Source organism: Sylvia atricapilla, chromosome 1 (genome assembly GCF_009819655.1).
Source record: "Sylvia atricapilla isolate bSylAtr1 chromosome 1, bSylAtr1.pri, whole genome shotgun sequence".
NCBI lineage: Eukaryota > Metazoa > Chordata > Aves > Passeriformes > Sylviidae > Sylvia > Sylvia atricapilla.
In genome coordinates, this window is record NC_089140.1 from 88,486,391 (window position 1) to 88,502,137 (window position 15,747).

Genomic DNA, 15,747 nt, shown 5'->3' on the forward strand with positions numbered 1-15,747 from the left:
TATGCAAGAAACAGGAAGTTGGATATTGCTTATGGTTTCAGAACTTTGAAAGGCATTAACAAAGTTGAAAATAGGAAAACATTCTAAGAGATCTCCTGGGAAGGACCTACAAACTGCAATGGCTGTTCTACTCCCAACAGTTAGGGGATCTATCACTTATTAGGAGTTAGTGTTAATTCAGGTGCTGGGATACACAGACAACTTTGATGAGCAGGTGTCAGTTCAAGTGAACAGCAGAAAGCAATGCAGAAGTTCACCTTAATGGCAAATTAAGATCCCCTCCTCAGGATTTACAGTTCCATGAAACTTCATCAAAATCAATACTTTTCCATACAATGGATCAGGAAATGGTGGTGGAGCAAAAGCCCTTGTTTTTACTTAAGATGCAGAGTTAAAGTACCTGGATCTAACATAAAAGACCTGGATCAATCTTCTGCACTGCTTGTATTGTTCAGATGGACAAAATGTGCCCTACAGACTAATGGTTATGATATTACCCTGGGAAGTAAGTGAGGCAATTCAAGTCCTCACAGAAGAGTGGACATCAATGTAAATTTTCAGGAAGACTTTACATGCCACACAATTCAACGGTTTGGTTTAGCAAAAGGAGGCCACACTATTACAAAAGGCAGGGGGTGAATGGTGGAAACCTGGTAAAGATGCCCAAGAAGACAACTGAGAAGCCAAGAATGCAGGTAAGAGAGACAAAAATACTTCTCTTCTATGCCTATACAGCTCAAATACAAGTTCATGATACAGCTGCTTGGGACTCTTATGTCTGAAGGATACAGGGCATGACACCTAAAACATATACTGGCATGCAGGGCTAGTGAGTTGAGCTACTGAAAAAAGTTTTGAGGATTTAGATCCAAAATTTCAAATTAAATGTCTGGTACAGATGCTGCCCAAAGGAAAGCAGAAATAAATGATTGCTCTTCCACAGTGAGGGATCACTATTCTTGATGGAATTAGATTCTTTGCTGAACACAACATCTACTACACTATTAGATAGATAGTCAGGACAAAACAAGTCACTCCAGTTCAACAGAAAAAACTTAATGATCGAATTTCCATCCCTTTACAGCTCATATTCAAGATTGGAAGGAAAAAAAATGAACTTCTTATCACTATATTAAAAAATATGGCTTCCTTTGAAAGTGGAGAGAAAGACCAGTTATTGGCAGACCTTCACTACTACCTCTGGCCAGCTGGAGAACTGGATGCCATTTTGCCAGCAGCAACATTCATTGCTTATTTCATGGCATTTATAGCAGCGCTAATGACTTTGAATGTGGGCTAATCTAGCAGCCACTGAATCATACTGCTTTTACTGGCACTCACAATCCTGTTAAGCACTGAAACTTGAAGGAACTTGACTGGATGGTCCCGTTGTCTTCTGATATCTCACCTCAGTCTGATGGGGAAGTTTCAGAATTTCTGCAGCGTTTTTAATCCTTGGCAGCCACTGTGTGTGGCAGGAGCAGGGAGGGCATAAGCTTTCGGAAAACAGGTGCTCTCACCACAACACTGGGTTCATTATTTTTAAAACACAACTCTACATTCTGCAAGTTATGTAACTTGAATCAACTGTATCACAAAATACTGATCTTTTCTTAGTAAATTCTACTTTTAATTTGGGGAATGAAGTTTGGTATAGCTTCAAAAATTAATACACAGATGTCTGCGTACAATGACAGCATACTCTGATGTCCACCAATACAGCAAGGCCAGTATAGAGATCCAGGGTCCATCCAAGAACCGTGCTCCATATATTTGTGTGGGATTCTGCCCAGGACCATCTACTCAAAAGGACAGTTCTTCAAGATGAGGATTGACTCCCTAATGACAACATAGGGAGTCTTGGCAAAGGTAAGCCCACAAGTAAAGTCCAGGTCCACTCAGTCCAGCCTGTTCCATCCATTCTCTTCCTCCAAAGGAGGACGCAGAAGAACTCAACAGGAATCAGTGGCTACCAATAAATTCCCGCAAACCAGCTCAGAACAACCGCCTTGGGCAGCTCCAGCTGAGAATCAGAACCACAGAACATCCACCAAGGCAACAACTGAGGTCACCAGGCAGTCTTCCTCCAGAGAATATGGAAGCAGCTCAACAGCCTTTAGCACAGCAGTGCCTGGCTGGCTCAGAGCAGACAGTGTCTGAACAGCCTCAAAATGGCCAAGTTGCTTTCCTCCTATGTGAAGTTGGCAGCTGGCCACCTGTATGAATGCAGGATGCTGGACTCGTGGCAGACCTCATGTAGCACATCACACTTGAAAGAGCAGCACTGAAAGCCTCATGTCAGTGAAGCTCACTCAACCGCAGCTGCCAGCATCAGGCTCAAAGTCCTTATAAATTACCACTCCTGGGGCCAAGAGCAAACATCCTGTTCTTAGAACACGCCTTTGGCAAGCATGTAGCAGAACTTCCTTGGAATGTTTCTCCAGCTTCCACTAACCTGCAGTTTAGGGACCTTCCAAGCCAAAGGTGAGAAGGGGCTTCCTGCATGGCAAGGAAACATGTGGGGAGGAAATCAAAAAAACTCCTCGATTAAGGTCTTTTGAGTTCAAAGCACCTTGTCATTACACATTGGGCTTTTCTGGGAAACCGGGAACACGAACAAAAGAGATAAATCCCAAGTTAGTTGTTTTCTTTTAATTACAAATCCCACAAAAAAATCTATTATTTACTATCTCTATTATTTTTTGCTGTATCTCTACTCTGTAAAAGCCAGTACCTAATCATATTTTGTGCCAAAAGATAGTCTTTAAGTACATTAAAACTGCATAAAACACTAATTGCAACACTATAGCTGTTAGTTTGAAGACAAAAACCCAGAATGTGTGGGACTGAAAATTACACTCTACTACTATTCAAAATGCATTTTCTGTGCCACAACTGCAAACAAGATTGAGACTCCATTAAGTGCAAACACAAATGCAAAGAGTGGCACTGGAGATATCAATGCTGAAATCAGGGAGTGATGGGGCACCAAGGGCAAAATCACACAATGTAACATTGCGGACCAAGAGATCAGAGCAAAAGCAAAAGGTTTACCATACAAAACAGCCACTAAAACACAAGACATAAAACGTGCTATTTTTTCATAGTTCCAAAGCTCTCTCAGACACTACAATTTATAATGAAAACCTGAAAGATGTGAACTAATGAGATGGGTGCACAACACTGTTCATTAAAATTGCCTCTCTTATTTTCTCTTAAACTTAATTGTTTAAAATTTTGTCTTAAATAATGCTCTAACTTAAATACATGCATGCGTTTTTAAGACCAAAAAACCCAACACAGAATTCCAGCCATACTAAAAAAGGAGCTGTGGCTTCTAAAACCCTTATCCTTCATAAAATAACCCCCCTAAACCCACTAGGCTACTGTCAGATTTTTATGACTAGAGTATTACAGCATTTCAGCAGAGCCTTGGCTTTGGTTTCGTTGTTTCTAAATAAAAGTAGTTAAAGCAAATTGAGTGTTTTAAAAATGAACTTTTACAAGGTTACTTTTGGATTCTATCACTATATTTTACTCATTGTTAAAAGGTATCAAAAATGGATGTATCACAATAAAATCCTCTTCATACTGGATTTTATTATGCAAAGATTTCTTTTCTAACAAGGAAGTCTAAATTTGAATTTGTTTTCTCTCACAAAATATTTCTGAAATTACAAACAGTGCATGCTACAATAACAGGTTGAAATTTCCTCTGGGAAACAAAGCAAACAAAATAAAGATAAATGGGCAATAAATTAAAGCAGAAATATACTTTTACACTACAAAACACATAACTTCTACACATCCATTAATGCTTAATTAATTTTCTAGTGTTACCTAATTCCAATGTTCTGTAACTTGCCCCAAATAAACTTCCGGTAGTAGAAGAGCATGTTTTTCTGGAACATGGTCTCGGTGACATAGAAAAATGATCTGAGCAACTCAACCACATAGGTACCCATCAGCCAGTATAGGAATTTGGCCAAAAGCTCTTCACGGAAACAATGTTCATCGGCAGGAACAAAGCGACCACCTTCAATAAACAATTCAAAGGTAGTTATAGTAACCATTAACTCTTAGCAATGAGTAAAGAAACAGAACACACGAACAAGAAACACTCACAACATTCTTGCCTTAGCTTGAGGTCACGAGAAAGAAAAAAGGTTAAGTACAAACAATTACACAGATGCCACTCCAAACTTTCAGGGCATTAAATAATGCAACTGACCCAAGCTTAAAGTATAAACATAGGAACTAATCTGCAGTGACAAACTGACACAGAGGATACAAATACATGGCATAGTAGCCCAAAGACTTACTTTCTTCCCCCAATACTGATTGTGCAAGATCTTTGATGCACAAAGGCAAGAGCATTGTGAAAGGAGAGGTAAAATAAAAAGAAACAAGTCTACCACAATATAAAACTTGAAAAAAAAGAAGCAAAAGACTGAAAATAACTTAGGTATACTGTAAAAATTAACAAAATCAAACTGGGATGATTTCAAGATAAGAACGATATTCAGATTTCCCAATTACATGAAAAGTAATTAATTACAGGATTAGGTTTGATTTCACACATCCTATATAAAACTTATTGCTGCCATCAACGAAAAAATTCAAATATTCAAATCACCCAAAGCGCATCAATACTTTCAATATTTAGAAGGGGAAAACAATTATGAACATTCCTAACTACTGTCAACTTTATAATTTCATAGATCTGTAATTACATCTAAATATGGATGAACAGGGAATAAGACCCTGGGTTACAATACTGATTTTTTTGGCCAACTTCCAATGATAATTTTTCAAATTACATTTAAAGAGTAGAATTTAGCCCAAATGCAACAGGATTCTTAAAGAAACTACACTGAAATATTAGTTTAGCTGCTTAGCACAAATCACGAATGTGTTAAAAACAGCTTAATTTTGGTGCAACAGACCTGGCAGTAGAATTCATAAAATGGAAATAGATTTTCAGTTTTCTATTCTGTTTAGTTTTTGCGTGCTCCAGGGAAGAGAGATTTTCATGTATTTACAGCACTTAAAAAAAAAAAAAACTAGTGTTACTTCAACAGAAGTCAGTTAACATCAGTGAAAAATTCCACCGCTGGAAAACACTCTAACTGAAGAGTTGCAACATGCAGTTGTAATACAAAAAATTGAATCAGGATGCTGAGAAGTAGCTACCCTGGAAATCGAAAACTTCTTTTCTAAGCTCTCGACAACAGATAATGACTACAATTCAGGAAATTGTCAAGAAACCACTACCACTTTTGGAGGAAAAAACAATTCCACCTACAGTGCAGCAAAGCAATTCAAAGCACATTTAAACATCAAGCACATGGGAGTACTTCCACGAAAATTAAAATAAGCCTCTATAGCGCTTTGCCTGGAATATGGCCAGAGAAGAAGAGGGCATTACATTTTTAAAAGATAATATGTTCCAAACTACTATGAGTTAAACATACATTTTACAATAAAGCCCTTTAAAATATTTAACTTCTCAGCATTTGGAAATATTGGTTTTGAACCAGTTTCTGAACAAATAAATACTTCTTCCTAGAACTAAGTTTCTTATGAAAGTGTAACCTTCCTTATTTTTGACACCTGTTCCCAAACATCAGACTTTTGATTTTCCTCCTATACTTGAAAGAACATGAAACAGTTTCAGAACTTATTGCACCTTTTAACAAAAGAATACCATTTTCAGCTCACATCACAGTAGGATCCAAGTCCAATACCAAGTAAAAACAAACACCAGTTAAGGGAGTGCAATCCGCATTGTATGGACGAAGAACAGAAGCACAGAAAAATGAAAATATGCACTAGATCCTACAGCAATCAACCCCAGAAGCACGGCTTCAGCCTGGATTTAAATCCTAGGATAGTGTCTGAAAAACAAACTCAAGTCAAAGAAGATTCACCTGTCATTTGAAAAGGGAGCTAAACAGAAATGGATTCATACACAAACCAGAGCAATCAGCTGTTGCTCTTGTGAGAGCTTTTTAGCCAGGGACTGCTTGACCTAGGGACTTCTGCACCACCAATTAGCCAGGCTGAAGCAGTGCTCAGAAAGGCTCTCTTGATCCTAGAGAAGGGCTCTAGAAAAGGTGATAAGATGATGACGGCCCTTTTTACATATAGTGACAGGACAAGGTGGGAAAGGCTTTAAGGAAATTGTGAAAGAAAGTAGGTTTAGATTAGATGTTAGGAAGAAATTCTTTACTGTGAGGGTGGTAAGGCACTGGAACAGATTGCCCAGAGTGGTTGTGCAAATCCCAGCCCTGGAAGCGTTCAAGGACAGGCTGAATGGGGTTCTGAGCAAGCTGGTCTAGTGGAAGGTGTTCCTGCCCATGGCAGGGATGTTAGAACTAGATCATCAAGGTCACTTCCAATCTAAACTATTCTGTGATTCTATAGTAGGCAATTGCTCTATTGAATGTGTCTCATACTCACAGGGTTGATGTGAGGGAGTAAAAAAATCATAGGTTTTTTCACGCCCATAGCAGAGGAACACATGCCACTCCAACTTGCTTTTAGTTCTTTCTGAACTCTTACAGTAACCGACAGAGTAGAGTGTTTATTCCTTACATACTTAGGTCATACTTCAATGGATTTTCAGAGTTACTGCAATCTGGATAGTAGGAGCGGATGGGAAAGTTTTGGTTTTTGTTTAGCCCAGGTTCTGAATTCACATTTATGAAAACATCATTATATTAAACAAAAACAGCATGAATGCAAACAAGTTTTGGAAGGAAGACAAGCTTAAGTGTCCTTTCACCATCAGTTAGTTACAAACACTACTAGGTTTGCTTCCTCAGCTATGGTTATTACCAATGAATTCAGCAATTCTGAGTTCAGATTCAATATCCTCCCCTTCCCACCTTAAACACGAACATCAATCATCTGACAGCCCCAGCACTTAGTTAATATAAGAAGTACCTTTGCCTAGACGAAGCCACATGCAGTCATTCACTCTCATCCTCCACATCAACGCCAGCAACGAAAGCTTAGACCTTCCCCCGGAAATAAACATTTTGACATTTTTTAGGAACCGGCACTTGTTGCAGTTTGAACCCCAAAGCTCAGGAGGAATGACCTTTTCCAGGCAATCCCTCACAAACATGTACACCTGCCAGTGGCTGCTGTGCTGCCTGAGCAGCTCCCGGAGAGCTGAATCACGTGCCTCTCCTGGGTTTTGCTCCTCACTCAGCGGTGACTCCCCACACACAGATTCTGCCAGGGAAGCACCTAAGTTGTCTGACACATCAGTGCGACCAGATTCACGTCTGCTGCTTATCACACACTGAGCAGGCTCTTTCCCAAACTGTTCTGCTTGCTTCTGAACCTCTGCTTCCCCAGGCAAGGCTGCCTGACAAGACAGTTGGATTTTTCTCATACTGATTTCAGATATCCGGACAGGGCAATTTTTCCTCAAGAGAGCTAAGTAAGCACACCTTCTGTGGTTCTTCAGCAGTTTCTGAAATGTGTGCCCCATTTGCCTGTAGCGTTTGGGCAACCTCTTCTTCCTCCTCTTGTGTTTCAGCAGACTTTGGCTACGCCTTTGCTGCACCTGCTTTTGCCTCAAGAATATAGTTTCTACGAGCAGTCTTCCAGCTGCCTGAGAGCCCTGCAAGCGGTTCAACACAAACGATTTAGGAAAACGTTCTCGGAAACTCCTGCAAGAATACAGAATAGACTTCCTCTCAATGTGTGCTGCAGAACTCAGGAGTCTATTTGGTAACTTCTTTGATAAACCAGGTTGGGGACTTTCCTGTCCTCTGCATTCTGAAGCGCGCTCCATGGGTCTGGTTTGTCCTGAAGCCAACTGAGATGCATACACAGGCATCTCTACTCTTTTCCTATGCGATTCTGCTTGCATTTCAGTGTTGGACTCTACAAGTTTGTTACTCTGAACTCCCTGCAGAAGAGAGCTTTTACCTGCCGTAAACTTCGTCCTGCCACGAGATGCATGAACTAAAGAAGGACCAGACACAGCACTGTTACTTCTTTCAGAAACAGGCGGGGTTTTAATGATGCTTTCAGAACGTGGTGCTACACATGTAGTTGTATCTACACCTCCAGTTTCAGACCTCTCAGAACTACTTTGGTTTACCTCAGGAACAAGACTAGAAGCCTTTTCCTCTCTCACTTTCTCCCCTATTTTTGCCCTCTTGGCTGGAATTTCAGGTTGTTCTCTATGAATCTTCCTTTTTAGAGATGGAGCTGAAACACATGAACTGGAGCTACTCTGTTTTTCTTCATGTTCAGTAACCATTCTGATCTGTGCGCTTGCTTTACAAACCGCTTTTGCGGAACACTGGTCAGTGGGCACTAAGCTTTGGCTCTCATTATTTCCTTCATTTCCCATTCTGGAGACATTATCTTCATATCCTTGTCTGTATTTCCACCCGTGTAACTTTAAAAGATAATTTCTATGAAACATAAGCCTTTTTCGCGTGTATTTAAGCAAGCTAGCACATTTACGCTTTGCGAACCTTTGCCTAACAAATACCAGGGATGAGTCCACATTACGTGAAATAAGTTCATAAACTGGTTGCCCACAAACTTGGTAACAATTACTAGGGGGGACCAGCATAAAGATTGCACAGTGTTCCAATAAATACATCATCACATCATCCCCTATCCGGCTCAACAGTGTCTCCCATAAGCCACTGATACGAAGAGTTTCCGTGACAGTATTGGGTAGGTAGCTGTGTATCCTTGAAAACGGCATGACTGGGAATTGAGAACTGTTTTCATTCGGTAAGGAGTATCCATATGCGAGGACATTCTTCTTCTTTTTTTCACACAGTCTCTGAACGACTCTTGCAGTGACCTCGCTCTGACTAGATAACTGAAGAAACAAAGAATAAAGAAAATTAGCTTTCTTCACTTACTCCTCCGTAAACCACAGTATACACTTTAAATAAAAACACATGCAAAGATACACAGCCCTAGACATCAGTTTTCAAAACACTATCAACGATTCACAAGCATCAGCCTCAAAAATTAAGATTTTCCAAGGGTAATGCAAGACGTTCACATGTGGCAACGTAAGCCGACGGCTTGAAGGAAGTCTTTTTAACATGTGCCCTTTTGATCCTGGCTTTTATGCCCAGGAAACGCCCTAAACTGTTCTCCCTTAGAGTCCCTCAGCAACTGAGACTCCACCGCCTCCAGTGAATCCATGTTCGCAGATCCGCGTTTGCAGGCACGCATACATATACATACGTGCTCGCGCAGGCTCTAACCTCCAGGGAAATAACGATAATTTTATTGAGGCCTCCGTTTCCTTTTATGTAAAGGAAAATTCAACTAAACGACTCGGCACACAATTCCAAAACCCCTTTAACAAATTATCCTGGGTGTGCAACATCTGTTTCCTAACCACAGCATTTTCACTTATAGGGCGCTAAGAAAAAAGCGGTCTTCCCTCAATGAAAAGCTTTTCTTCTGCTTAAACACTGAGGTGCAGCCCGTTCCACCCGCCTCTTCTCTAACCTCTCAGGAGTGGGGATCACTCTCCGTCCCCAGTGGCTCCACGGCCACCTTCGGCTCGTCCACCCCTCCGCACACGGGCGGGCAGGGAGTCAGGAGCCCCACGCGCAGACCGCCCGCCCTAGGCCGGCACCCGGGCTTTGCTCTCCCAGCCCCAAGGGGAGGCAGAGGCTGACTCCCGCCGCTCCCCGCCGGCTCTGGGGCCAGGATGGAGCGGGGATGGCGGCGGGGCCGGGCCGGCAGCAGCCGCCAGGGGCCGAGGGCCGCCCGCCGCCCCCGCGCACGCACGGAGCGCGGGAAGCCCTGGCCCGGGAAGCCCCGGCAGGGCTCTCGCCGCCCGGCGACGGCGGCAGCCCCTCGCCCCCGGGCCCCTTCCTACCTGCTGGAAGGTGAAGGGCCGCGGGATGGCGCGGGCGCCGCGGGGGACGCACACGAGGCACTGCCGCACGAAGCTGCGGTAGCCGGGGCCGTCGTCGGCCCGCAGCACCTCGGCGTGCCCGGTGCGGCCGCTCCCCAGCCGCCGGACGAAGGTCTCCAGCGGCACGGCCGCGGCGTAGCAGCGGCGCAGCGCGGACAGCACGGCCGCGAAGGGCTCCCAGCCCGCCCTGCTGAGGCCGACGCGGGCACGGGGCCACCCGGCCCGGCAGCGGCGACCCTCCGACCGCGCCGCTGGCCCGCCGGGCATCGCGGAGCAGCTGCCTAGCGATGAATTAATAAATAAATAAAAGCATTAACCGGAGAGGCGGCAGAAAGAGGAACCAGCCAAAGCACCCTCTTAAAGCCGCGGCGCGGCCGCTGCGCCCCGGCGGCCCGGCGTGGTCGCGGAGAGGCGGGGCCGGGCCGGGCCGGGCGGGGCCGGGGGCCGCTGTCCAGCTCCGCCGCCCGGGCGCCGCGGGAAAACTCGCCCGGGGGCGCTTCTCCCCCAGGATCTGCACTCCGACGAGGATCTATCTGAAATAACAGCAGCTGTAGGAGAGATTGTGGTGGAGATGAACACGCTAAACCCTAAAAATACCGAAATGTTTGGGGTTTTTTGGTTTTTTTTTTTTTTTTATCAAACTCATGGATGAAGAAGCCAAATCGCTTGCGGTAGTGTGTAACCTCCTACTCCAAATCTGCCTTGTTATCTGAAGACTTCATGATAGAAAACTTGATGCCAGACTGTGAAAGGGATTGCAGCAGAGTCCTGGAGATGTGCAAGGTCTCTAGGCCCCATGCGTGCCTCAGGTGAATTAGTAGAAATCTTGGAATTATAACAGGGTTAGGGTTAGAAGGGTCTTAAAAGGTCATCTAGTTCCAACCCCCTTGCCATGGGCAAGGACAATATATGTGAAATATCTGTGCAGTAACAGAATTAGAGGATGCTGGGAGAAATACAAATTCCTCAGCCAACACTGCTCTCATAAAGCCCTGCCCTTGAATTCTGTCAAGTGTTGGAAAGACACAAAAATTAAAGTCATCTGGTTGATATATGGTACTTGAATTTCCAAAGACCTTTGCAAGGAAATGTGGCGTGACATATCACATAAATTCAACAAAGCCAGGACTTTTGAGTAAATGTTTGGGCAAATGGAGTTAGCACTCTACCATGGAGAGTGAGGTGACTTTGTTCTACCCAGGCTTCATAGACAAGTTGCTGTGAGTATCCTGCAGAAATATGACAGAGTTCTCTCTTTCCCAAAGGTTAGAGCGGAATCATCCAACAGATCCCATCACGGAGGAGGTTATTTTATCAGGTGTGACACTGGGTAAAGGGAGATATTAGTGTCCCTGTGGTCAGGGACAGTCTTGTCCCTGGTAGTGGTGGTGGCATGCAGTGAGTAAGTAACTCTCAGCAGTGGCAGAGACAGACGTGTAGAAGTTATGGGTCTGCTGAGACAGAGCAATGTGTACCTTCCCTTCCTCAAAGGGAAGCCTTTTCAGACCAGAGAGTGAGGTCAGCATCCCACTGCTCATGAAGGACTGGCCTCCTTTCCTACTAAAACAATGCATTTCTTCCTGGGAGCAAAGCAGCTCATCTCCTAACGTCAGCATGGCTGAGGAGTCAATTCCTTGGCACCTTGTGACCTACACACTGAGGCATTCCTACATCACTTCCAGTTCAGCACTGCCTGCCTGGCAGATTCTTTTAGCCCTTAACAGAGATAGGCACCAGCTGGCATTCCCAAGGGAAGGAGAGCAGTAACACCAGGCTTCACGGGACCTCAGTGAGGCTGTAACTGAAATATTTCACTTGTAATTGAAATATTGCACTGCCACTGCATGCTGAGGAGCAGGGTGATTGTAGACAGTCTGAATCCATCAGCATCTGCACCTAGGGTAGGGATAAAGCTGATTCCCTTGTCTGACCCCTGAAGGATCTATTTGACATCTATTTCCCCCCATGCTGTCCTCTCTAAAGGTGACAGCACCCTTAAGGTAGAATGTTGCCTGTGGCAAACGTTGTCTGTGAGAAACATGTTCAGGAAGAAAGTGAGAGGAAAAGGAAGAAAAGGGGGTTAATTAATCTCTACCAGCTTCTGGCAGGTCCCACCCTGTGCCTCTTCCTGATCCCTGCTTGGTGGCAATAACCACAGCAGTGGTGTAGGAGGAGAGGACTGCTGCAGACAAGTTTTCACAGGTACCACGTGTTTTTCTGTGTGTCTACCATTGGCCTGGGAAGAGAATTCAGGAGGGAGAGGGGGAATGAAGTACCATGGAAAAAGAGGAAGGTTGATTTTTTTATTTTTTTTTAAGTGTGGCAGGATGAATAAGGAAAATAATAGAATCACAGAGACATAGAAATAGCTGAGACTGAAAGAGCTCTGTGGAGGTGTCTAGTCCACTCTACTGCTCAAAGCAGGGTCACTTAGAGCAGATTGCCAAGTGCCCTGTCAAATCAGGCTTTAATACCCTCAAGGATGGAGACTCCACAACCTCACTGGGCAACCTGCTCCAGTGGTTTATCACACTTAAAAAATCATACTTAAATGGGATTTTTTTCTCTTTTAATTTGTACCTGCTGTCTCTAATCCTTATATTGGCTACCACTGAGAAGGACCCATCTTGTTTTTATTCACTTTGATATGATCCCCATGGAGCCTTTCCTCTTTGGGCTAAATAATCCCAGCTTCCTTACAATCTTCTCATATGTCAGATTGTCTTGCTCCCTAATCATCTTAGTGACCTTAGTGGAAAGTTCTCTGTGCTCACTACAATATATCCATATCACTCTTTAGGAACCAAGATCTGGACAAATGATGGGGACATAGTTCTCCTCAACAAAATTTATGCCTCAAGGCATACTTAACTTTATCCACATCCTGCTTTACAACCAGTGAAAGGGAGTTACTCTGGGAATGGATGATGATAGTGGAATGATAAAAATAAAACACTGTTTTTACAGTCAAGAAACAGAGTGAAAGGAAATGAGATGTTATGTTTGGTTCCAGCTTCAGTAATGGCCATTCAAAGAGACAAGCTTTCTGCAAATGTGCCTCTATTTTCAAAGCTCCATTTGAAAAGGCTAAAGGAAACTCTTACAAGAAATGTCTCAAGATGAAGAAGTAAGGTGTCTTTCAAAAAGTTGAAGCTGTGTTCAAATATAAAAGTGAAAAACAAATCAAACACTGTCAGATTAGTCTGATTAATAACTTCCCAAAGCTGAAAGAAACATGAAACATCAGAAGTGGGACAGCTTGACAGGATGTCTATAATGCAAAAATAGAGAAAGGAACACCTATGACAATCGTGGCAATACTGAGGAACTTGAGGGAGGCTCCTGTGTCAAATCTTTGCACACAGCATAAAGATTCTCAAGCTCGAGTACTGTGAATTATGTTGTTTAAGAAAGAGAAAAAAATAATTCAAAAATCAGTGAGTCTCTACAATAAGATGGTAATTACCAGTGAGTTTAAAAGAACTCAGTGATTACCCGTGTCAAGCCAGAAAGTTTCTGTATAACAAGCTATGAAAATAGCTCACCTGACATCAAGGATGACAAAGGATATAATGGGGACTACCTAGCAATAAATCTGAGGACTCCGCTGTGAAAGCTGACTAACTCTGTAGTAGAGAATGGATTTAGTGGACACGTGGATCACTATGGCACACTGGAGAAGTCAACATTACTTCTGCTGAGGACGACATATGATACAAGGCGTGCTTGTTTTGTATTGATTGACAACCTGTTAAACCAACTGGGGAGCGGGGAACGCCTCTGCAAACACACGTGTTAAAAGTAAAACAAACTCGGCACGGCTCGTCACGGGCTTCGTTTCTTGGCTGTTTCAGCCGGCTGTGCTGCGGGCTGAGGGGCAGAGAACACAGCTTGTCTGGTTTCGCGGAGTAAAGGCAGCGGCCGGCACAGCTCGTAGCGTGGGCAGAGACCGCATGGCCAGCAGAGAGAGGCAGGGCGAGCGATCTGTGCTCAGAGCTGGAGGAGACCGACCTTTCAGCGTTGCGGAGCTCTGTAAGGACTGTTTGAATTGATAAAACTCGAGAACAGCTAGACTTGGGAACGCCACTTCTCTCCCGATTTGAAAAAGGGAAGGGGCGGGGACGGGTGCGGGGAGCAGCGTGAGAGGCTGAGGTCAGTAAAGGAGGTAAAGAAGGAATCAAGTTCTACGTAACAGGTGTTAGGAAAATTAATCCACAAACGCCAGAGGTTTATGTCCAAAAAGGAGACAGGACCATGGGGAATTTTCTCTGGGGTCTCTCAAATTTTTGGAGAACGCAGCCTCCTATTTATCCTGATTTCCCGGCCGCGTTTCCCTCTCTTTCCCCATCGGTTGAGGTACTTGAGAGGTACAGACTTGCCAGCGTGCCTAATACCTAAGCGTTACCTTTAATGTGTAACCCCCGTTTTAATTTTTATTCTTATGGAATTTATGGGTTTTCCTTATTGTTTCTTTCCTCTTTCAATATCCAGTTTTATTTATCAGCAAACCTACAGTTTGTAAAGGCAAATATCTTCTTTTCTATTCATCAATCAGTAGAATCCTTCCCATTGTTTCTTTTACCTCTCAGTGCTAGTTTTATCTACCAGCAGACCCACTGCTTGCTCCTAAAGACAAATCTGTCTCTCAGAGGGGATTGAGGGCATACCTTGTTCTTGGGTTGAGGTTCTTTTGTGAAACTATGATGAAGATATATTTTGGATATATCAGACTTTCTTAAAAAAATATTTTCCCCCTGTACTTTTATGTAACACATTGAGGGGTGTAGCGTTCTTCCTGTAGTAATGAGTAGAGGTACTGGTGTTGCAGCAAATAAATGCTGAAGTAGCTGTAATTCAATGAGAAGCTTAAACAGAAAAAGAGGGAGAGGAGAGAAAAGAGAAATCTTGCCTTGGAAGTGAAAGGGGAGGACCTCTGTTCCCAGATATGAATGAAGAGAACTTGTTTTTACGCTAGGGCAGCTCATCCTGGAAACTGCACTCCAATAAGCTTTGGGCAGGCTGCAGAGCATGGGAGAGACTCTTCACATTGCAAACAGATTTTTTTTTTTTTTTTCCTTTCTGGGGCAACTAATTTACTGTGACATTAAAGCCACGAGAGAACTACTTTTTCTTGTCAAAAGTCTCCACAGCATGATAAGAGACATTCCTCTCCCCAGAAGGACTGATGAGAAGCTATTTTAGAAGTGACAAACTGACTTAAGTCATAGGTTTTGTCTCTATACAATTGTCCACAGGAAGGTCTTCTGAAAGTTTTATTCTGGTTCTTATTGTTTTTCTTTCCTTTCAGTTCTGTTTAAATAAAGTTTCTTTATATCCTTTAAGTTTTGAGCCTGCTTTGCTCTTCTCCTAATCCTATCTCACATCAGAAAAAGAGTAATTCTAGTGGGCACTCAAAGCAGTACAAAAGCGGACATTCTTTTGGTCAGATCAGGCCAGTTGTGTCCACTCCCAGTTTCTTGCCCACCTCGGTCTGCTCATGGTGGAGGCAGAGTGGGGAAAAAAGAAATTCTGAGGCTGTCCAAATGCTGCTTAGCAATACCAAGACGTGGGTGTGTTGTCTGTTAGTCACAGACCAAAGCAGAACACAATCAGACTGCTTTGAAGAAAGGTAACTCTGTCCTTGCCAGACCCAGTACAATTTGTCAGAGGAAGACCCCTTTTTGGCTCATCACATCCATCAGTCTGAGTCATCACTGACTGGGGCATGTTCAGCCAATATGGCTGATCTCGGTGCCAGTCGCACCTGAGACTGCTTGAGACAGATCATAGAGTCATGTGCCTTTAATCAAGGACATCCCTTC

At 43.5% G+C, this 15,747-nt stretch overlaps 1 protein-coding gene across 2 annotated transcripts in view; it reads right to left on the minus strand.

Moving 5' to 3' along the window:
- The window catches only part of TERT (telomerase reverse transcriptase), a 29,129-nt gene extending 20,284 nt beyond the window's left edge, over nucleotides 1-8,845 (minus strand). For both annotated transcript variants that reach the window (XM_066327492.1, XM_066327483.1), the window contains exons 1-2: nucleotides 6,949-8,845; nucleotides 3,841-4,036 (exon numbers count right to left, since the gene is read on the minus strand). In XM_066327492.1, the coding sequence (XP_066183589.1) occupies nucleotides 3,841-4,036; nucleotides 6,949-8,743 (1,991 nt within the window). In that variant the 5' untranslated portion in view covers nucleotides 8,744-8,845. The remainder of the gene's footprint in view (nucleotides 1-3,840; nucleotides 4,037-6,948) is intronic.
- Between the last annotated feature and the right edge of the window lie 6,902 nt (nucleotides 8,846-15,747).